Genomic DNA, 23954 nt, shown 5'->3' on the forward strand with positions numbered 1-23954 from the left:
TGTTTTTGGAAAACAGTTTATTTGGGAATTACATAATATTTTAAATTTTCCAAAATACATCTTACTAGATCCCTACAAAAGAAATCTAAATAAGTACAACAATATGAAATTAGGTTTGTTGCAAGAGTCATTAAATATTTACTTCCACTAATATATACATACAAAATGCCACACAATGAGCTTGTTTACCCTTGGAATGTGTGCTGTGTTCCAGCAGTTACGCTCCATCTCCATATCCTCCAGTTCCACAACATGAAGACTCAATATTAACACTTTGTACATCCTTTATTATAGGCAAAAATCAAAAGTTTGTTGTTGTTGGGTTTGGTTGGGGTTTTTGTTTTTTTTTTTTAAGAGAAATTAAAAGTAACCCTCTGCAATTTCACAGCTGTGGTAGTTTGTCTACTGGTGTATCAAACTTGAAGTCTGCTGGGAAGAGATCTGGAGCTCGAGGATAGATCAGCCTGTATGATTGTCTAATCGTAACATCAGCCACACCAGCAATATCACCAATTTCTAAGACAAAATGCAGATAAGTGATTAGTTTTTACTTTTGCCATTTGCATTGAAGAAACCAGCAAGCATAATTTATCAGGTAGTGCTATAAACTTCGCTTAATTCATAACTCTCCCAAAAGCATGGTAAAAGTGGTTTTAACCATGGTGACTAATATTTTGCATACATAAGTCTGTCTTCTCACATGCCATCAATCTTGAAATAATATCAGTTTCAAATTGGCAGAGGGCCAAGAGCACAAAAGTCATTAGAAACATCTACTGCAAACTCTACATGTGCCCAGCAATATTCTAATAAATCATCATCAACATCAGGATCTTCATTTTTATGCTTTAATTAAATATAAGCAAAAACAGCAAACTCAGGCATAGACAAAAAGCAATACCTTCAGCTAAACATGAAATACATTCACCTTAAAATGCACAGAGAAAATAGCCAGATGCACAGAGCACTGTTTAACAAGCAAAGGAAACACTTGTTTGAGATGCGCAGAAACTTAAAATTTATGGAATTTAAACCTTGAACTGCATGAAAGCCTTCAGCATTGTCTGAGGGCACTGAAGGAGTATGGAGTCATGTCTGTATCCATGGCAGGCAGCTGTATTTTGTTTTAACAATCACTCTTAAGAGACATAATCCAATAGCTCAAGGCAAGCAAGGATGAAGGCACCGTACTGCTTGGGCTCTAGATCACTCACATGCCCAGGAAACTGCCAACATGATGAAAGCTCCAGGGACAGAATAAGCAGTGATTAATGTAGAACAGAGCACTGCCACCTGACAAATAACGGTTATTCTTTACCTAAGAGCAGCTCACCACTAAGAAATTGTTAGACTTTTAGTATTTCTGATCTGGACTAGACACATCAAGAGAGCTTCCACAGCCAGCTCCCAGCACTCAGATCCTTTTGTCACACCAAGTGCTAACCACCCCAGCCTTAGCTCCCTTCCTTCCCCAGGCACTATCCCCACATAGGCCTGACTCTCTTGAGCCCCAGAGCCTGCTCCATGCTGCTCTGAAGCTCAAGAACAGCCCTGAACTCTTTGCTGGCTTCTTAAGGGCTACCCTGCCAGAAGAGAGTAATGCCAAAGGTGATCTGTGGCCAAGCCTGCTGTCCCACCGCTTTCAATCTTTATCACAGGCTCACAAGCAGTCAAGGAATGTGTTCTAACTTAGGTGAACACTAGAACGATTAAAGACTCTGTGATCTAAAGCTGTAACGCTACCTGCAACTGGCCCAAGTTTGCATTTGGAGTATTTTAGAGTAGCAGAACACACAAATGCAAATACTAGCATGGATAAAGTTAAAATTATGCTCATTTGAATGCACTAGTCTATTGCATTCAAGAATCCAACTCCTAGTGCCAGAAGGAAGTAAACACAGTTTACACTGAGCACAGTCAGTTACTCAGTTTTCATTTTGGAGAGTGGGAGATCCTGGTTTGGTCCTTGCCATATGCAATTAGAATGGCAGCTTACCACTACTCGCACAGACCTCATCCAAGTTTTACAATAACACTGAATTCTCTTTCAAGCAGCAAAAGATGGAGGAAAAAAGAAAAGAAAGAATGAAGTTTTACCTTTTTGTGTCCTTTTCTCAGCAGAAGCTTGTGATGCCATGTAAATAGCTGCAGCTGCTACAGAGATAGGGCTTCTCCCAGGAACCAAATCTAACTCCACAGCTTTACGGGCAATATGTGTTGCTGCCATCTGTACTTGTTTGGGAAGACCCAGATTAGAACAGAATCTTGACATGAAGTCTCCAGTTGTAATCAGATCAACACTGGTTTCAAGTGCTTTCAAAATAAGTTTAAAACACCGGCCTATTTCCTTCTTTGAAATCCTGGACACTGCACATATTTCTAAACAAAGAGTAAAAATTAAAACTTCAGGCTTGACAGCATTTGCTCCCCCAAAATAATCAAATTTGATTCTCAAAATATTAAGACCCATAAAGAAGGCTAATGTCATGAAGGCCACCATCACTGAATAAGCTTTGCACATTTGTGAAACTTCCAAATCGCTTCAGTCAGCGCACATTTTTTGTAAGGAGATAATTAATACAGCTTGCTTAGTAAAGGAAATTTGGTACTCAATGCCAAAAAAAGTTGTACCCGTGTCAGGGAAAAGCTGCACATATTTACTGCAGAACTGTTGGTTCAAATTCAGTTACAACAGTCTTCATCATCCTCTGATCAAAGCACTACCTTCTAAGTTTCACCAACACTCAGAATGAGTTTCAAATGCTAAATTCTTTTCAGTGGATTATGACAAAAAAATCCCATGCCTGAAAGCCTACTCACTTCAGGAATATAACAAATTTCCAGATTCCCTCCTATCCTCCCCCTGAAATGTGAGCTGTAGCTGAGAACAACCGATCCAGCAAAGTCCAGGGATGACAAAGCCAACCTCCTACAGTGACAGTAACTAGACCTTTACTTCATAGCAAAACTGAATCTGTATCACTGAAAACTTACCTTTAAATGTTCTTGGAACACCCTCTTGCCTACAGGCTATGTAGAGACAAGCAGAAGCAATAGCATCATTACTCCTTCCCTTCAGGCTCTTTTGCTCGTACACTTGCTTGAATAAATTATTTGTTCGATCCTTCAAAGCAAGAAGACTAAATTTAATTAACTCTAGGCCATTTAATTAGCAGCAATATCAAAAATTCATGTGCTCATTATATTATGCTAACTAAGTCAATGCCAGAACAATTTAAGGAAGGGAGACATGAACTTACAACTATATTTCTAGGGAGGTTGATTCTGTCTGCCATGTTCGTAATTTCTTTAAAAGCATTCATCATTGCACGATCAGAGCTGCTCATAGTTCTGCGATTTTGGTACTTTGAATTCCCAAATTCATCAAAACTTGCTGCACCTGTGCCCTGAAAAGAAAAATTTTTATTGTCAATAAAACACAAACAAATTTCTCCTCATTTCAAAAGCAAACATCTTTCAGCTTTATACATCTTAATTCAAGGCGTTCAGTTCAAACAGTTGTACAAATAAACATCACTGAAGTAAATCATACAATCGAGTGCTGTTCCAAACATCGGGTTCTATACTTTGCACAAGTCTCAAATCGTGATCTGATTTCTAAGGACCACAGATTACGCAGAGATTTTTCTTTCTAACGTAACAATAGTTTAAAGAATAAAATTAATAACATGTAGCCAATGTGTGCATCTCAGTGCTCCTGTCACCAATGCGGAGGTCCAAGATTAGATTTTATGAAACCCATATGTCATCTGGGCTACATCTGCACTGTGGCAGACTGGCGAGTCAGAAAAACAAAATTTTATGGCCAACTGGAGACCAGTTGTTACACTGATAACTCAAATATGAAAATGAAGGCATCAAAGAGAACATCCAAACCAATGACCTATTCAAAACCAATTTGATACTGTGCCTGCTAGCAGGTGCAAGCCTTAATTGTGGCAAAATGTAAATATCCATATATTCTGTCTTCACAGGAAAACCACAGACCTCCTAAAAGAAAAGCCTGAGGTATTAGAAGAAGAGCCACTAACTCAACCTGGCAACTTCAAAACAAGCTTCTAACGTGCACTTTTTTTGTACCTTACAACTGATAGTGCAAATTGCATACTTCTATTACATATGCAATCAATTTTGCCCAGCTAAGAGGGCCTAAAATGTTTTGGGTCTTCAATTAGCCATCAGTCTGAAACATGTCTTTAACAAATAATGCCACGTCAGATTAGTAATAGCTGATGACAACAACATGGCCTGTAAGTTCAGAAGAGCAATGTCTGTAATTTATATCGTCTACTTATGTGTTTGCTGTCACAGTGTGTGGGGCCATGAGTTCTTTCAAGCAGCAAACGCTTCTTCACAACAATTCCACATCATGAGTAGAAACCTGGATTCCCTGAATCAGCAAGCCCTTAATCCTTGCTGGCACCTTCAAACAATTTAGCAGGGCAGGTGCATCCAACTTCCATTGCAGACAGATTTGGTCATTTAAACAAACTGATACTGTGGCTGCTGCAGACACAGACTACTATTTTGCCAAAAACATTAAGCATAAAGCAGATCTTGATCTATGACTGACTGCTAATCTGGCTATTCACATCCAGCACTTGCACATAGAGTTCTCAAGTTGAGGACTCAGCAATGTATCAGGATGCCCACGTGGTACAAAGTGGGGACAGGACACAGCAAACAAAGGGCAGACCATATCCTGGCACCACCTTATTCCTCTGAGCTGCCCAGGAGGAGTCAGAGCTTGTTTCCTCTTTCCCAATATATGTTCTTGGCAATTCCCCTTCTATTTCTAATTCTATAATCTCTCCCAGGTGCACATCTGCATTTAATACATGTTCTCTGGCTGACACTAATAGCACTCACTCTTGACCATTCACTTACACTGTTTCACTTCCCTACACCCAAGGACTCCAGTTACACCCCATTTCCAACAAGCTCAGTGGATACCTCTAGTGTTGAGACCTGTATCTGTGGAGCACACACACTTTCGATACTGCTGCGGAGAGCGAGGAATCCAGCATAGAACCCTCTCCTGCAAGCTTATCTAGCCCCTTGAATAGGCTCTATGACAGATGCTAGATTGCAAGATCATTCTTGGTTTTTTTTTCTACTCCTTCAAAAATCCTTTCAGATGAAAGAACCACCCAGAAATGATCTTGACAGCAACATAGTGCAGGGCTGCTCCAAAGACAATCCTGCTTCCTTGACTAGATGAATACCTCCAACTGTCCAAAGGTTCCCAATAAGGTTTAAAGGTAAGCAAAGAGCAAGAATCAAGTACATAAAACTTCAGGCCACAAAGAGCACTACAAACATATCTGCAACATTAGTCCTTCCTTTCAGAAATTATGCCAGAACAACTTCCCTTGGCCCAAAATATACACAAGTCTCAGGTCAAAAGGCTCCTTCCCAGCCATCACTCATACCCCTGTTCCTTGCAACACATTACAACATTCATGGGCATCATGGCCTCCTAGACTAACACTATGCACAAACACTTACCGCAACTGCATGTGCTCAGAACCTTGTAGATGCCAGAAGAGTGACCACAGACAAAGGCCTATCAACCGTGACAGCAAGTCCCTGGTCCTTGTCTTCTCAGGCTTCATGCCAGATAGTCCTTCACCAGGAAACTCTGCTCTGTCCTGTGGCCATCAAGCATTCCCCTTCACCACAGGTATTTTCCCTGTTCCACTATACAGCACCTAAAAGATTTTTTTTTTAATGGTTCTCCTTAACCTCTCATTTTTTTACTTTCTTGCCAGTACTTATGGTTACCTTTTCCTTTGAACATTTGCTTATGTATATTGAAACTACCAATGCAGCTATAGGCAAGTACTCCATCAATATGAGCACTCGAACAGCTCATGGGTCATGTGGTCAGTTCATCACACATTGTCTCTGCTGTTCCTTCCTCCTCAGGGGGAGGACTCCTCACACTCTTCCCTTGCTCCATTATGGGGCCCCTCCCATGGGAGACCATCCTCCACCAACTTCTCCAACATGAGTCCTTCCTGTGGGCTGCAGTTCTTCAGGAACTGCTCCAGCATGGGTCCCCCACGAGGTTACAAGTCCTGCCAGCAAACCTGCTCCAGCATGGGCTCCTCTCTCCACAGGGCCACAGGTCCTGCCAGGAGCCTGCCCCAGCACGGGCTTCCCACAGGGTCACAACCTCCTTCGGGTGCATCCACCTGCTCCAGCATGGGCTCCTCCCCGGGCTGCAGGTGGAGAACTGCTCCTCCATGAACCTCCATGGGTGCAGGACACAGCTGCCTCACCGTGGGCTGCAGGGGAATCTCTGCTCTGGCACCTGAAGCACCTCCTCCCCCTCCTTCTGCACTGACCTTGGGGTCTGCAGAGTTGTTCCTCTCACATATTCCCACTCCTCCCTCTGGCTGCAATTACTGTTGCACAGTTGGCTTTTTTTATCTTCTTAAATATGTTATCCCAGAGGCACTACCACTGTCAGTGATGGTCTTGGCCTCGGCCAGCAGCAGATCCATCTTGGAGCCGGCTGGCATTGGCTCTGTCAGACATAGGGGAAGCTTCTAGCAGCTTCTCACAGAAGCCACCCGTCACCCCCCCTGCTACCAAAACCTTGCTACGCAAACCCAATACAAGCTCATAACTATAAAAGGGTTGGAAAATACTCTTCCATTTCAACCGCTTAAACCACAGCAATTCTCCCTGCATTTGCTATTTAAATGCACCATCTACTTTCCTTCTGGAGCCTTCAATTGACAGACAATGCTTTACTGCTTCTGCCCTTGACAACCATGTTAGGAGTTCCTTTCCCCCTTCATGGAAAAAACAGAAGTCATACAGTTTTAACCGAAATCAAATAGATTTTAAGAATTGCGTGTTTTACTGTTGTAGCCTTTATGAGACATCTACTCGTATCTTTACCACCCCAGCAAGAAAGTACCTGTCAAAGTCAGGAGTTCTACCTGTTTAGCTTTCAAACAGAGCAGAAAACTCAATGATACAATCCTGTAAACAGCCTCAAAGATAACTAGAGTGAGAAAACAGTCCAGTAAACACTGGTAATCTCTGAAAGGGCTCAGTGGAGGTTAGGTTTACAGTGCTGGCAGACAACAACTTTGTACCCCAGTATAGCCCCTTTAATAGCAGGAAGTAAAAGTATCACCAACATCATTTGCATCATTGACTTGAGGTTATCCACAGTACCAAGCAATGCCCCCAAATCCAGCAGTCTGCTTGCTCACTATAACCAGCTCACTATAGTCTGATGGATCCTTTCTTCTTTTTCAATCATCAGCCCTTGGTATCTAGACACTGCTTATCAATATAGTACTTCTGGATGCAGGCCAGGCAGTCTGACAAGAGCCAGCTTCCTTTCAGAGGCATCTGATCAAAGGATAGGAATTCTATACTAAAAGACTGCATTATTTTCTTGTTTGACCAACTTAAATTCTCTTGAAGTTGCAGTCACTACAAAAAGGAATAGATTAACTACAAAGGGTGACAGAAGACAACTTTTCCACAAGACAGGTAGCAAAACTTAAGTTTTCTTTTAGATTCACAGACAAGAGTTCATTATATGAAGGCAGATCTAGAAGCTGCTTGTTTAGTTATTTTTCTTGAATTTTACATGAGAATTTTAGAAATAACTATAATATTCTGGTAATGAAGTCACAACTAATGCCAGACTTCTCACATCTCCAATTGATCTGCATTGTCATCAGATCAACTGCAGCACACAGTATTTACTTTCAGAGAGATATAGTTGTGCCAGTATCCTAAAGATCTGCCTGAAGAATGCAAACCACTTCCACCGCAGCCAGCTATGCTATTCATTCTCCTCTGCACAGACAAATTAATCTTTCTTCCAAAGCAGGCTGTTGCTGCCTCAGACAGATGGGTCCCTTAAGTACTAAAACCAATTAGGAACTAATCCCTTTGCATGGGCAAAGCGGCCTCTTTTTTGCTGCTAGCAGATACAGATGACATACTCCCCAGCAGAAAGGAGTCCCAAAGCAGCACCTCCTGGTTTCAAAAAGGAAAGAGTGACAAACAATTCTGTGAAACAGAACTGGCCCCCTTCCTTTACCATTTCAAGGCAACAGCAAGTCACCAGAACTTTATTGTTGTAACTGACAAGTGGGTCAGACTCCATTTCCACCTACATTCCCCAGGAGTTCACAATAAATCTCTAATATGATGTGCCATGACAATTAGCAATGTCCTTCTCTCTTGGATTTTCCATGACACAGGTTGTCATTCGGACTTTTTTTTTGGGGGGGGGGCGGGCAGTGGGGGATGGAGGTGGTGGTGTGGTGTGTTTGTTTTAAAGATTCTATTATCTGCAGCTCTACCTCAAGCAGAAAGGAATACCTCTCTGTTCTCTGTCCCACGCAAAAGGCTAAAGCAACCTCTGGCACACAAATCTGGGGTCCGCTTCAGGCCATTCTAAAAATTGTTGTTAACTGAGATAACACTACCTTACCCTGCTTCATTCTCTGGAATTCATGAAGGCCACTCTGCACTCTGTTGGATACTACTTATCTTCATGACTACACCAATTTCATCCTTGTTCAACCAGTGTGCATATCTAGGTGAATCCTCATCTCAGCCTACTGCTGGCAGGGACTTCAGAAGACTGCTTGAGAAATGTACTAAATCCTTGGTTTAGTTATTCTTGCTGCAAAATTCATGCCTTTTCTGCACCAATAGGTAATTTCTTCAGCATCTTCTGGTATAAGCCATTCTCTTCCTTTCAAATGACTTGAGGAAAAATGCAGCTCCTGATACAGAGTTCACATCAATGAGCTGACATCCCAGAGCCCCTGCTCACGGGCAAGACAAACAGAGGAACTCTTGTACAGAACACATCCTGGTTTGTCAAAGAGATTCCCTACTTCCTGTAGAAAATAATGCATCTCTTTTGTGATTCCTCCCCATGCAAATAAAACATCCACAGTAGCCCCCTCTACACTCTCCAATATGATCCTGGCAGTTCCAGTACTTGGACATTTTTACTCAGAGTTCTCAGGTTAAATCATGCCACACTGACATTCCTGCATCTTGCCTTCACTGAACAGCACTCTTTGGTACAGCAAGTTGGGTCATGCCTATTCTAGGATGTGCTGGTTAACAGCAAAATTGTTTCATTAGATGAATGTCCATCTCTGAAAATTTTTAGTTTTCATTGAAAAACAAACCTTTCACAGATGTTTCTCTAGGTCTTTAATTCTCTCACTGAGGTTGCTACCCCTCTTATTCTAAATGAGGCCCAGAACCTCCAGAAAGAAGAGGGTTAACAGCAAAAGTCCCTGTTCACCTGGACACATATTCTACCTTCAGCTGAAATATCTTTTGTCTTTTCCAACATGCAGATTCTAGAAGAGCTCAGGGTCATCCTACCTACTGAATCAAACTGAGCTCCCAGAAACAAACCTTGTATGTACAGTCCCAAAAGGAGACAACAGTGTGAACCTGGAGCAAACAGTCCATTTCTCCATTTGTCTATAAAGGTTATTTCTGATCTTTATCACAGCCGACTAAATCAGCAACAGAAATCCAAGCCCTGAGAACTACAATCTTTCTGGATGTATACAGGTGAGATTAGAACTCCATTGCCTTCTACAGCACTGTGTCATGGAGCTACTTAGCAATGCCAACATTTTGATGGAGCAGTGTAGAAATTTGTTTGCCTGAACGAATTCCAAAAGCTACCATACAGCATCCGAAAAACTGGTGGGCAGCAGCACTTGGAGTTATCCAAAACACAAGCGTCTACTTGGACAATCCTTTGAACAGAAGGTTTCTTTTTCACCAATAGTGAAAGATTAGCTGTCCACATCAGTATTCACTAGTCAACTTCATCTCTTTGAACAATTCTTGGTATGGTGCACACTCCCCTATACACATCCATACATATTTAGGTATGTCGACTTGTTCATGCTAGCAACATTACTGGAAGAAAAACTTCAGAGAAATCCTGGTGTGCATGTACCACAACACACAAAGCAGCAAAACATGTTTTAATAGTTATTTATCAGCAACTGGACCACCCTTCATGAAGCATCCAAGAAATCCACAAGAATCAGTTTAGATCTTGCAGTAAAAAAAAGGTAACACAAAGTACAACAATTAAAACTTACCTGGGTCACTACTTCATTAAAGGGAGTGCATTTATGCAATTAATCTTGCTTGCTCTCTCATGGGAAAAAGCAGGATATGGCTGTACCACTAAATTTCAACTCAGATATACATTCAATACTTTCTTCTGGAGCATTCACACCATGAAAGAATTCTACATTCAGTGCTTTAACATTAACTGGAAAAACATGTACAACATGCATGTAGATCTCCAAGTCTCCAATACGAATCCGATATAGATTTCCTTACAATAACTGACAGTTCAAGTTGGGCAGTACTAGCTATTGAGACCTCAAAACTAAGTATCTGTTATTGCAGAATCATCTCAGATACGCATGCTAAATAAAAGTGTTTCTTTAAAGACTGCAACATCAGCTTTTCTATTTATAGCAGCATACCAAAGAGTGGCAAGTAACCCCACAGCACTACAAACTCTACTTTTGTTGAAGGTCAGCCCTTTCCTGCTACCCCCAGGAAAAAGCCACATTTTACACATCATTGAAATGTAAGAGTTCAGTTTAGACAAAATCTCTTTGTAAATACTCTCTGCATAGTTTCCCTACAGACATACAAACATGTACTTGACATAAAAACACTCAAACTTAGTAAAATTTAGCATTTTAAGTGTTACCTTGCCAATCATTGTACTCAAGTCGCCATCACTCAACAAAGGATTCTGGGTATCCCCGACTCGAGATGGATCTTTTGTAGCTTTGTCATTGCTGAAAGTTCTCCACTCTGACCCTACGTCTATGACCCGGTCACCTGAGTTCACAGAAAGCAACAGTCTGCATTAATGTAACGTTTTGATATTTTCATGAAACAGCAAGTTACACATCTAAGGATTATAAAGTGGCAGTCTGTTGGCATTCCCAAACAGAACAGTAACTTGCAAGACAATGTATCAAATGTTTAGGATTCACAAGTTAACTTGAAGGCAATTGAAAAAAATGCAACTAGAGAAATACATCCAGAACACAGAGTTACAATTATCCTTAAAGAATATCCTGGGATCTTCAATGTTCAAAAGGAATCAAGACCTTAATTTCAAGTTGGAGGTCACGGTTGTCTACAGCTGTTCTCATCGCTTAGACAAATTAGTAAATTATTGTAACTTAGAAAGTTCTCTCACATTTGCCATGTGTTCAAAGTGCACATGTGAATTATCTATCATACACAATCTCATTAAGGTGTAGTAAATCACTTCTATGCATGAGCTCCAATCCTTGGTACTCTGAAATATGTCACCCACCAACCCACCATAATGACATTTTGCAGCTCAATTCTTGTTCTTGAAGGGACATCTGACCCTCAACTCCATTTATGATGCTTGACAGTATCAACACACAATACATATACACACAACTATTTCTTCTTAAACTCTACCTACCTTGTTATATCTGGAAGAGTTTAAATACAGATTCAGAGAAAGCAGAAAAAGCACTAAACCCACATTCTCTGAATCAAACAACTTTCCTTGTAGTCCTCTATTCATCTCATGTTCATCTAAACCTCTTCTACAGCAACTTTTCAGATTGAGAAATAACTCTAACCAACATTCTGATGCAAGCAAAAGCCCTACAGTAGTCACAACGGTACAATCTTAGGGGGGAAAAAAAACCCACAACAAACAAAAAAATCCCAAATACACCCCCACCCCCCCCCCCCGCTGTCAGCAGTACAGTTCATTCTATTCACAGGTCTGGTAAAAGCTGCATCTGAAAGGTGTCTCCAGAGTAATACTATTTTTAAGAATACACATACAGAAGAGTACAAAAAGAACACTTTTCTTAGTGTGCAGCAAAGCAGATTACAGCTCTGTGTAAGATATCAGAAGAAACTTCAATATAATTGTCACCCTGTTTTGTTGAACCTGAGGAAAAATTCACTACCTTTATCAGTGTTTAAGTGTGTTGTGAAAGAAATGTCTGCAAAACATAAGTAGCATTGGCTGCAAGAAAAATTTCCGGTATGGAAGCCTTAGTATGAAACCACAGAGGCTGGTTTAACCCAGTGAAAACATAAGCAGACAAACAAAAAGCACTCCACAAACAATGGTAATACAAGATACAAAACTGGAGAAAATACAGAAGCAATGGACTGAGTGGTGCAACTGCACAATTACTTGGGGCAGTGTGGGGGGGAAGATGTATTCTGAATGAGGGATTTTTAATATTATCCAAGGAATATACTCGAACTTGAAAGCTGTGAACGAACCATAAGAAATGACCACAACCAACAAGAATAAATTCAGGTTAGAGGTGTTCTCATCAATATTTGCCAGACATGCTCACAGCTGTGCTCCACCTTTATTTACTGCTCTAATGAAAACCAAGAGGGGGAGAAAAAAAAAAAAATCATCAAAACCAAGAAGGCTAAGTATATAGCAGAGTAAAAGAAGGCACAAATCCATTCTTTCTGCTACAAAGGTCTCCCCTTCTTGCAAGCTTAAATTAGCAGACAGAGTGCTCCTCTAGCTCCTGGACTCTCTGTAAATACTTGATTCAGTAATGCTCCTTCTATGGCCTAGCAGTAACTTTAAGACAACCCCCCAATACTGTTTACAGCATCTAAAAAAAGCAAAATGTACTTAAAATTCTGGCATGGTATAAATAGAACACTGAGTACAGGGCAATGATGTAATATTTTTTCCACACAAGTGGGAATGACCTAAATGACTCACTCAGGGATCTGCCTCTTGTGAGTTATGAACCATTCCTGCTCTAACAAAAAAGTGTTATATCACTGCCTGCTTTGGCAAACGTATTACAAACAGAGGATTGAGACTACTATTTCAGAGTGAGAAAAGATTAAGTAGAACAAATCACTGAATATAAAGTATTTGTGCAATTAAGACGCAGTATGCAAGCATTTTTACTTTGCCAAGAGATCTGCTATTGCAGAAAACAAGTTTTTCTGTATACTCTGTCTTAAAATACACACAGGTCCTAGCAAGTACAGTCCACCTTTCAAAAGGCTTCTATAGAAGTGTGACAAGCTAGAAATATTAACAAAAATGGAACAAATAGGCCAAGAGGTTTCCATAGATGGAAAATATATCCCATTCGACACATAAAAGTGGGGCATTTATTATTTTCAACTCTTTAAAACATAAAAACTACTCTGGAACTGTAATGTTAGTACAGATGCAAATAAGCCCCACCCTAAGTGATCAAAACAAAACCTTAAAATACCAAAGTCAGTCTTACAAAAAGCAGTGTATGGAATCAGTCTTGAAGACTGGTCCTGAGTTAACATTTCAAGTCCTAAACTGAATTTGCTGGGTCATACACTACTGATTTGCTTTCCTGAAGCACCTGGAAAATAAGGCTGACAGTCAAACACCAGAGTAAAAAAAAAGCTCCCAATAAGTGCCTTATAAAATTGTCTCTACTTTCTCACATCATTATTATATTGGTTTTGGCAATGGTATCAAGCTGCGATAAATATGGGAGTGGCTGCATATTCCCTTCATTACTTCCTTTTGATGAAATCCTTTTGAACAAAAATAAGCTTCACTAGATATGGTTACATTAGACACTCCTTTATTTAATTTTCATCAAACAGACGAGTTCACCTCCTCAGCTTCCTCCTCTGAAGTACATACGAAAAATGCAGTTTACAGGACCAAATCTTTGTGGAACCCATCTCCAGACCGGTATCCTGAAGCATCTTTCTGACCATACAAGTTTTTCTTCATTGCCCCATTTCATTTACCATTCTTCCAGTATTCAGTTACTCTTTAAAATACAGTCTAATAGACTAATACATAGGCCCTAGTGGAAATACACACTGCAAACTTCACTGACTCAGGTTACCTACCATCTGAAAAGCTCATTTAGTAAAATGCAGAACTGTTATTCAGAACGGAAAACCTCAAACCAAGGTTACTTTTCTTCACAACTGCCAAATGCAAAGAGCATGCACTACGGAAATGCAAGAGTAAACTCGGGTCAGTATCAAAAACTTTGAACAGCTTTTAAAAGGTAGCTTAAAACATCTACACATCATCAATTATGTATGTTTACTCCTCCCCAAGAATAGAAAGTGATTTCTCAAAGGAAAATATTTTCATTCAACAAGACCTGAATTTGCACTTACATATTTATAGAGAAATAATACCAGCTATTTTAATGTTGCACTCCAATTGCAATTAACTCATAATACATGTGTACTTTATACTCTTTTCACATTTTGTATTATCTGTTATATGAAGACAATATAGCTTCAAATTGAAGATGTTTAATCAAAACAAGAAATAGGATGAAATTCAAGCCTCAAGTAATGTTATCCAGTCTTGAAACACTTCTGAGAAGGTACGTTCTTAAGTCTTTTTCAGAGGAGCTCTAACGTTAGCTGTACATTGCACGAAGTTCTCTGTATTGTTAACTAATATTTTAAACCTTAACATAAATATGGTAAAGTTTATTTGAAGTACCAAAATACCTATTGTTTCTACAGAATGTTTTTCTCACAGTTAAGGAATCTGCTGCCATCTAGTGAGCAAATATATTATACTTTTAACTAAAAGCATTTTACAACGCCAAATTCTTTAAAAAAATATATAGAATTACAATTAATTTCAGTCAACTCCTTATTAACCAGAGTAATGAGGTGCTGAGACAAACTACAATGAAAAACCTAGGTAGTAGAACACAAGCTGAGGAGAATCATGGGGACATGTAACTGCACAAAGCCAGGTTGAACAGAGCCTTCTCTCTTCCAGGCTAACAGTCTTAGCTCTCAGCTTCTCCTCGTATGGAAGATGCTCCAGTCCCTAAATCACTTTTGCAGCCTTCTGCTGGGCTTGTTCCACCAAATCTCTATCTTTCTGGTACCGAGGAGCCCAGAGTTAGACACATTACTCCAGGTATCTACTCCTCCACATTCTATTCATTACCTTATGCACTGCCCCATACAGTAGTACTCAACTTTATAGCTTCTAAAATATAAACTCAACTTTTTTTTCAGTTTTCAGCTTTAGAACTTCTATTTAAGACCAGATATATTAAATGTTATCAAAAAATAAACTCTTGGGGGGAAAAAAGAAAAAACAAAACACAATTTTACAGTTACAGCTTTTTCTACAAAATTTCCAGCCTTTGGTAAGATAGCAATATTATTTGCAAGAAGCTATCTTGTTTTCAATAAATTGTCAACACCACAAATGCATCACCAACAGCAACACGAGCCTATTCACAAGGCTCAGCTTAAACAACAGACAGAACCAGAGCAGGCTTTGAGATGTTAACCAAACAAAAACGAACAAACAAAATCCACAGAAGACTTTGACTAGTTTCCAGACATCAACAGTATCATACCAGTACCAGCAGGCAACTATGGATTGAAACAGACAGTATAGCACTGCAGGCAAATGACTGTTACAAGAACAAAGGCTTAGCAGCTCCTGCATATCAAAATGATTACAAATATAAAAGTATTTCCAAGCTTCTTAAACCATCGGCTTGCAATAATTTTGGAGGAAACAAATGAGCAGAAATGTTAAACAATCTGGTGAACAAGTCTGGTTGAAGTTAGACCTCTCCAGGACTTGCGGTCTTTAAAAAACAAACAGCTCAAGTACTTGCGAAGGATGCTTCAAACGACAGAATCTCGGTGAAAAATGTGTCTGATCTACACTACATCACAAAAATAAGAGGCTTTGGACTCTTCTTCCATCAGGAGTTCGGATCATTTCTAGCTCTTATTTGCCCTAAATCACTTTGCCAATCTGATAAGGAAGCAAGTAAAAAAAAAATATTCCCTGAACAGGATGATTCAAAAATGTTAGTTATTCCACTAAATAAATTTAGTACTTCAACTAATGGAAGCATTCTTCATAGTGGCTCTCAAACACCTCTGGCTCCCAGCCTAGAACCCACTAACTAGAAAATCTCCTCCACCCTCCAAGAAATCTCATGTTAAGAGCAGTGCTTATTACAAAGCCTGACAAAAGATGTCACCTTTGACATCTAAAGTCTAAGTTTCCACTGATCTAAAGTCTAAGTTTCCACTGTTACAAGCATTACTGCTGAAACAGCTAGAACCATCACCCTCATCTTTAAAGCTGTGTGGTGGTTTAAACCTGGCCAACAGCCAAACACCACGCAGCTGCTCGCTCACCCTCCCCCACCCCCAGGGAATGGGGGATATTGTTGGAGGGGTAAGGTTAAGGACACAGGCTGAGATAAAAACAATCTAATAATTGAAATTAAATAAAATTAAAATAATTATAATAATCATAGTAATAATAGAAAATATAAATGAGTAATGCACAATGATTGCTCACCACCCACCAACCAATGCCCAGCCCATTCCCAGACAGCGATCCCAGAGAAGAGAGAATCCTGAAACCACAATCCCAGAAGCCAGAGCAAGCTTCCCAATCGACCCTTATCAATATATTGAGCATAATGTTATACGACATGGAATATTCCATTGGCCAATTTGGGTCTGTTGCTCTGGCTCTGCTCCCTCCCAGCTTCTTGTGTACCTGTGCACTAGCAGGACACACGTTTCTTAGCAACAACTGAAAACATCAGTGTATTATCAACATTCTTCTCATATCAAATCCCATACTAAATCCAAAACACAGCACTATTTTAGCTACTAAGAAGGAAGGAAGGAAAAAAAAAAAAGTTTTATCCCAGCCAAAATCAGGACAAGCTGAAATGGGTTAGACTTACAACACAGACTATTTGAAATGCTGACTGAAAAAGGCTAGCAAATCACTTCATATTACAAACTCCCTGTGCAAATCAAGCATCAGTGAATGCTCATGCAAGCATCAACTATTCAGAATTTCTTTAATTATTAGCATCCTTTATAATTAGCTTTCCCGTGGATGCAAAGAGTTTTGTTTGCAAGGACTAACTCATCAGACACTTTCTAGTGCTCTGGACACCAAGCACAGAAGCAGTAATCAGATATAAGGTGCCAATACACATCCGTATCTAAAGATTTTTGCCTATTTAAGCAATACTTTAAATTGAGATTTCACATTTTAGTTTTAAATGTTGATAATACTCACAGAAAGAAGTAACCATAAACATACACCCAAATATGAAAAGATTTTTCAACATTTGAAGGTATGAAGATACTAGAATAGACATAACTGCGTAACTGCCCTCTACTGGATCCAAGTCAGTACTTAAGCACCTTCTCCACTTACAGGATACTACCAACAGCTGGAAAAAAAAAGGTTTCTTTGGTTTTCAGAAAACAAGCATCTATGTACAGATGCAATCAATCTTATCCCTAATGACAGACATCCTGAGTAATGGACTGGCCAGCAGAGAGGCAATCATGAAACCCCTTCCTACATGTTTCTTGCATTGTAGAGAAAAAAATATCTGTGGTGTAGTTAAAACTTACCTGTTCTTCATAGATCAAAGCTGAATTTAAGATGCACTATTTAGATCTTAAACTGTTCAGAAGCATTACCCAACCGAATAGTCTGACAGAATTTTGTAACAGCCTTACTGCTGACCACAAGCTATTGAACATTTTTCAAAAAAATTCTTTAACTGAACACTCAGGTAGATGCAGAACATGGAATAAACATCTGAATATAGGTCACCATCTGATTCAAAGCTTTAACAAGTTGATACACGTCCAAGGATTCTCACTAACTGAAGACAGACCTCTGCTTTTTTATTTAAGGCTACCCAAAAGACTCCATACAAGAACATGTTCTTCTCTAAGCCATATCTGCCTACTGAAACAGACAGAGCTAACCAGTTAGAGAAAATCACTTACTAAATACTGAAAACAAACTTCTCACTGCCCCAACTCCTGCACACTAAGATAACATTTAATGAAACTATACAGGAGTTTAAGGAAAGTCTTTGACTAGAAAGGTATTCCTACCTGAGATGCTACACAGCTGTACATGCCACTAGACTCATTCTTATCCCCCTCTGAAATTCAGCTCACCACCTTGCTACATCAAGAAAATTCAGTGCTGTGTATTCCACTACGATTTTGCTTTCTTCAGCCCCTTCTGGCATATCAGCTGACTTCCAGCCTTTTTTACTGCCTAGAAGGTAGCAAGCAAAATATTTACCTGTCAAAAAAAAGGATTTACTAGCCTTGTGTTCTTGAACAAAATGCTTCTCCCTCCACCAAGTCTGTCTGAAGAATGAGATATAGTCAATGTTTTCAATGAACTCAGAACTAACTACTTCTCCAAACCCTAAAAACTCTGTTCATGAATCCTCAAGCCAGCACACAAACACTTACTGTACCACTTATCTTAGAATGATTTGAGAAAAATATGTATAATAAAACACAAGACTTATGACAGCAGATAAACTTGGACATAGGCTTGTAAAGTTTCAGATGCATGTCAATCCAGATTAGTATCAGAATTCCATGGATAATTTCATTTTAGGTCTCTAACTGCCTTTCATGCAAAAGGCAATTAGCAAGGAGGAAAAGTTAACAAGTTGGAAAGAGTTATCATGAAAAGACGGAGCACAAGCCAACCCAGGAAAGATAACAGTGAAAAGGCAGATCAGAGTGTTTAGTGGACTAAAGCTGTATTTTGAAGCAATAATAGAAGTCACCAGCTTCAGTCATACTGACATCAGAAGATTTAATTGTTTCAATACTGCACAGCAAAACAGCACAGTTTACTTGAAACAAGTGAAAAATACTGTGCAAAGAGAAAGCAGCATACTGGATTTAACTTCAAATTTCAATCTTATTGAGACACTATTGGTTCAGAAGAGACCAGAGAGTAAATCTCTAAAGCAAGAATATATTGTAACTAGGTAACAGAAAGTACATGAAGTGAGATTTCTGATAAACTCCCAGATTAGGGAGTGTATTCTTAAAAATGACACATACCAAACAAAACCTTTCCCTCTTCTTCTAAAGCCATAATTATCTTAAGAAGTTATGAACTGATCAAGGTGGGCTTTTCTAAACTTTGGTTCAACTTCCATGGCAGCCACACAAAGAGCTGAACATAGACAAAACTATTTTTAAGCAATAACTTATAAGCCTGTTGCCATTATTTCAGTAGAAAATATTGCTGTGGACATTTGAATTTTTAATCAGCAAATTTATTACAATTCATTTATCTTTATCAGAATTTATGCAATTTAAACCGGCCCTTCTTTTAACAAAGCAAGTAACAATCCTCCCCCCGGCCTTTTAAATGGTTTAATAGTCTTAAAGGAAACAGGTACTCAAATTTCAGTATTTTAACATTTCTTTTAATAAGCTTTGTGGAAGTTTGCTGTTTGTAGAAACAAAAGACACGTATTTTAGTCACCTGGCTAAATGAGTACTACTTTTGCTGTAACTTATTAAACCATTTGCTTTATTCTAACAGCAGTACAAAAATTTTTAATTCAGCGCAAGACAAGAGCCAAAACAAAATCACCACAGTCTAGAAGAGAGGGATATAAAACCATCTGAAATATTTAACATCACAGAATGAATCACTTGAACATGCACCCTCAAAACAGAGGATTTTCTTTTGGTCATGGCATGTTGTCACAGTTTAACCCCAGCCAGCAACTAAGCACCACGCAGCCGCTTGCTCACTCCTCCCCCTCTCCCAGTGGGATGGGGAAAAGAATCAGCACAAAAAAGGTGAAACTCACAGGTTGAGATAAGAACAGTTTAATAACAGAAATGAAATAAAATGGTAACAATAATAATAGTAATGAAAATGAATATAACAAAAAGATAGAGAGAAATAAAACCCAAGAAAAGACAAGCGATGCACAATGCAATTGCTCGCCACCCGCTGACCGATGCCCGAGCAGCGATCCGCCCCTCCCAGCCAACTCCCCCCAGTTCATATACTGAGCATGGTGCCCTATGGTATGGAATAACCCTTTGGCTAGTTCAGGTCAGCTGTCCTGGCCGTGCTCCCTCCCAGCTTCTTGTGCACCTGCTTGCTGGCAGAGCATGGGAAACTGAAAAATCCTTAACTCGGGATAAGTGCTACTTAGCAACAACTAAAACATCAGTGTGTTATCAACATTATTCTCACACTAAATCCAAAACACAGCATTGTACCAGCTACTAGGAAGAAAACCAGGACATATGTCTACAAAAACTTAACAGAAATGAGAAACAGAAATTAAAGAATGATCATAACACAAGCATAAAAATCTTCCCATGTAAAAGGAATAAAGACAGTAAGATGCACAATAAGATGCTCATCTTAGAGAAGATACACAAAAATGAATAAGGAGCATGTTCTATGACAACATGTTTCTTTCTTCCTCTCTCTCATTTCAACAAAGACAATGCCTAAAAGGCCTTTCATACTAAGTATTCCATTATACTTAAAAATAAAGTTTAGCCTGTGGAAGTTGCTGCCACATGAACAGAGTAAAAGAGCTCAGCAAAATTCCAGAGGAAAAACTGGGTATTTACTTTGGATAGTATTAAAAGCCTTAGGACAAGTAATTAATAAAAACAGGTGCTGGCAAGGATACAAAGAGAAATCCTTCAGGACAGAAGATAACCTCTAATGGGAAACTTGAGATTTTTTTTTTGTTAGCAAGTTACTTGACAAAGAGCTTTTATTACATTTCTTACACTTTCCCAACTGAAACAAGAGTCATGATTAAAGACAGAACACTGGACTAGACAGCACAATATTCTAATTCAATATTACACCATATTTTGAATTTTCAATCTTTAAAGAGCGTTTGATTCTTTTAATAATGTAAGAAGTTACCAGAAGACAGACTATTCAAAACCTTTTAGCCAACAGAAAAGAAAACATTTAGGCATCAAATCAAAACCTTTTAATACTTGAATTATTATACACCAGTTTTGTGGGAAAACAAATCTACATATAGAGTTTAAGTTATATGGTAATTCATAAAAATATGGATAGTTACTTACCTACTACTAGCCCACACTCAGAACAAATCATATCACCAGCTCTGTAATCCTCTACTAAAATGGAATCTGGATGATTTGGGCAAGTCACTCTTGGAAGTACATCCAAACTAAGGAGAAAAGTTACAAGTATTAATTACTTTAAATCAAACAGGCTGCATATCCAAAAGTTCCTTGCTGAAAAGAACACTTTAATAATACAGAATTTACAGTGATTTGAGTGATAGAATATTAACCTCGAGTTCACCTTTTATTTAAATGCTGTGACAATCAAGACTTCAGTTCACCTTAAATGCCAAATTTTTGTGATGTATCTTGTACCAAAACCACTTCAAATTAAAACATTAAAAAAAAAAAATCTAAATAACAGACTTAAGCATAGTCTAACTCGCAGCCTATCAGTAAATGAAGTTCCCCAGGAAGTTAGTGGCAATTACTTCATTCCAAATAAGCATTTTTTTCTCACTCATTCTAATCAGATCAATATTATTTACCAGATCCTTAATTCACAAATGAGTGCATACACACGTTTCTAGAAAACAGCTGATTCTACCACTGTTTTATTATTTTCATGTATTCGAAGAAAAAGTCCCATTTTAAATTAAGCAACTCATTAATTGTGAGATCGTAACAAAAAACAATCAGCTCATGAAGGAGATTATGTGACAACTGCTTCTGATAACAGGGATCTATCTCTTTCACACCCATGCACCTCTTCAAGGGCTACAGCAGATATAAAAAACTTCCTATAAAGCACTAGCACTATTTAATACAACTGCTTTTAGTTACTGACTAGAGTAATAACCAATTGCTTCTAACCAAACGTCTTAAAAGTAAACACCTCATTCAAGCTACTAGTGACCGTTCAGTAACTGATCATTTCAGAAGTGGAGTAATAAAAATTTATAATTGGGGTCCATATATTCAACAAAGCCATTTGTTTTAGCTAAAAAGTAGATGGTACAGAAGTTGATCGCAAAAAAACTGTTACGAGTACTCACCAACCTCAATCTGATTGTGCCAAAAAATAACTTCTAATCCTTTCAATTGTAGAAAACATCCTATTAAAAGTTAAATTAATCCAAGTTTCACCCTTTCACACTAGTCCATTATTTCAGCCTAATCTATACATCCCATCTTAATTTTACTTTTTAGGTATTTCTGATGAGTCAAAAGAACAAAAAAAAAAAAAAAACCAATCCCAAACATTTTAATCCAATGACTGCTCAGAAAAATATCTAAGACTTAAAGCCAAAATTGAAAATCAACATCTCTATTAATATTAAAGCCTCCAGAAAGAACATGTACACACAAGACTGTCAGATGTAAATTATGTTCAAAACACTACATAAAAGCTCTTTAAACTACTTTTCTTTTCACTATTCCCAGCCAGCAGTTTCATATGACAAGACAAAACTGTTGACAAAGCACGTACAGTCATCTGACATTTGGCATTACGCAAAAGGGTAGCGACACACTAAGCAAAAGGAAAAAAAATAAAATCCAGAAACCTGAAAGAATACTAGGTGTTTTGTTTCAGACTTTACCTTCACAAAACACTGTAAAAAATAAGTCTTCCTATCTCAATTTTAACTCATTTATCTAGACATATAGGCGGTACTCCTATGCTAAGCCAACTACACTGAAGGAAAATGCACGGCACGTGTGTAAGGGCCATCCCAGCAAATAGCTCCCGAGTTGCAACGAGACTACTAAGAAGCACTCCCCAGATTCTAGGACAGGTTTAGCAGGAGCACTAGAGTCACTCCACTGTCCGCTCCATGGGCCTGCCTTCATTCCCGACTTGAAAGAAAACCTCCACACGTCTCCAAGGAAAAAAAGACTAATTCAGAGCCCGAGACCCGTTTGGCCACTGCCTAGAGCCAGTTCGGATTTAGGGTGGGAACCTAAAAGCTTGTTTTCAGGCCCCGATAACCTGGAGCCCAGCCAGGGAGCCGCCACCTCGGCTGCGAGGCGGCGCTGAGCGGGAGCGGCGGCCGGCCCCACGCTGCCCGGCGCCGGGCTGAGCGGCACCGGGGGCTGCGCGCCCGGGCGGGACCCGCCCACGGGCCCGGGAAGAAGGCGCCCGGCACCCGCCCGACGGCCCTACGGCACCGCGACACCCCGCACCGAGCGCGGCCCTCCCTCCGCCAGAGCCGCGCTCGGCGGCACCACGGCAAAGCTCTGCCGAGGCGGGAGCTCGGCCCGACAGGAAAACGGAATCAAGTCACAAATCGCCACGAAATCCCCTAAAACGCTCACTTCCTCTCGGAGCGCCACCGATTAACAGCGACACGAAGAAGCGAGGCGGCGAGCTCAACCCCCCGCCGCTCCCGACCTCCAGCGGCCCCTCGGAGGCCGCTCGCCCGGGGGCCGCCCGGCCCGGCGCACACGGAGAAGCCTAGAGAGGCCCGGCCCCCCGCGGCCCTCCCCGGCCTCCTGCCACCCCGGGAGCCGCACACAGGCGGCCCTAAGACACGGGAAACCGGAGAGGGGCCGGCTGCGCCGGGGACACTGGTTCCTCCCCGGCTGGCAGCAGGGGCAACGCGGCCATTTTCCCTCCTGTGCCGCGGACAGGGAGCGATGGCGGAGCCCCTCCCGCATCCACCTCCTCCGCACGGGCCCCTCCGAGCGCCCAGGCCGGCCTCCCGTACCGGCTCGTGGACGCCATCTTGCCGCCCTCCTGCCGCAGCGCTCGTGGGAAGTCAGGCGGCGCCGCGACGCTCCGCTTATATAGCGGCAGCGGTGGGCGGGGCCCGCCGAGCGCTCGCTACGGGTCGCGGCGAGGGGACAAACAGAGGCGCAGCGGCAGGGCCCGCCCTTCCGCCACGGCCGCGCGTGTGTCCCGTTGCTCCCCCCCGTGCCGCGGGAGGCCGAGGGCCCGGCTTGCTTACGGGCAGGCCTCGGCCACCCGAGGGAGGGGTGAGCAGGGG

General features: G+C 40.4%; 1 protein-coding gene across 1 annotated transcript; it reads right to left on the bottom strand.

Annotated features, from left to right (window-relative positions):
* Positions 1 to 23735, bottom strand: GTF2B (general transcription factor IIB). The gene is made up of 7 exons (XM_074832434.1): positions 23676 to 23735; positions 21025 to 21131; positions 10781 to 10914; positions 3261 to 3407; positions 2995 to 3124; positions 2098 to 2379; positions 1 to 516 (listed from the first exon to the last, which is right to left on the bottom strand). Exons 1-7 carry the CDS (start codon positions 23690 to 23692, stop codon positions 383 to 385), a joined length of 951 nt encoding a protein of 316 aa, XP_074688535.1. The 5' UTR covers positions 23693 to 23735; the 3' UTR covers positions 1 to 382.
* Positions 23736 to 23954: the final 219 nt, after the last annotated feature.

Source organism: Strix aluco, chromosome 8 (assembly GCF_031877795.1).
Source record: "Strix aluco isolate bStrAlu1 chromosome 8, bStrAlu1.hap1, whole genome shotgun sequence".
NCBI classification, from domain to species: domain Eukaryota; kingdom Metazoa; phylum Chordata; class Aves; order Strigiformes; family Strigidae; genus Strix; species Strix aluco.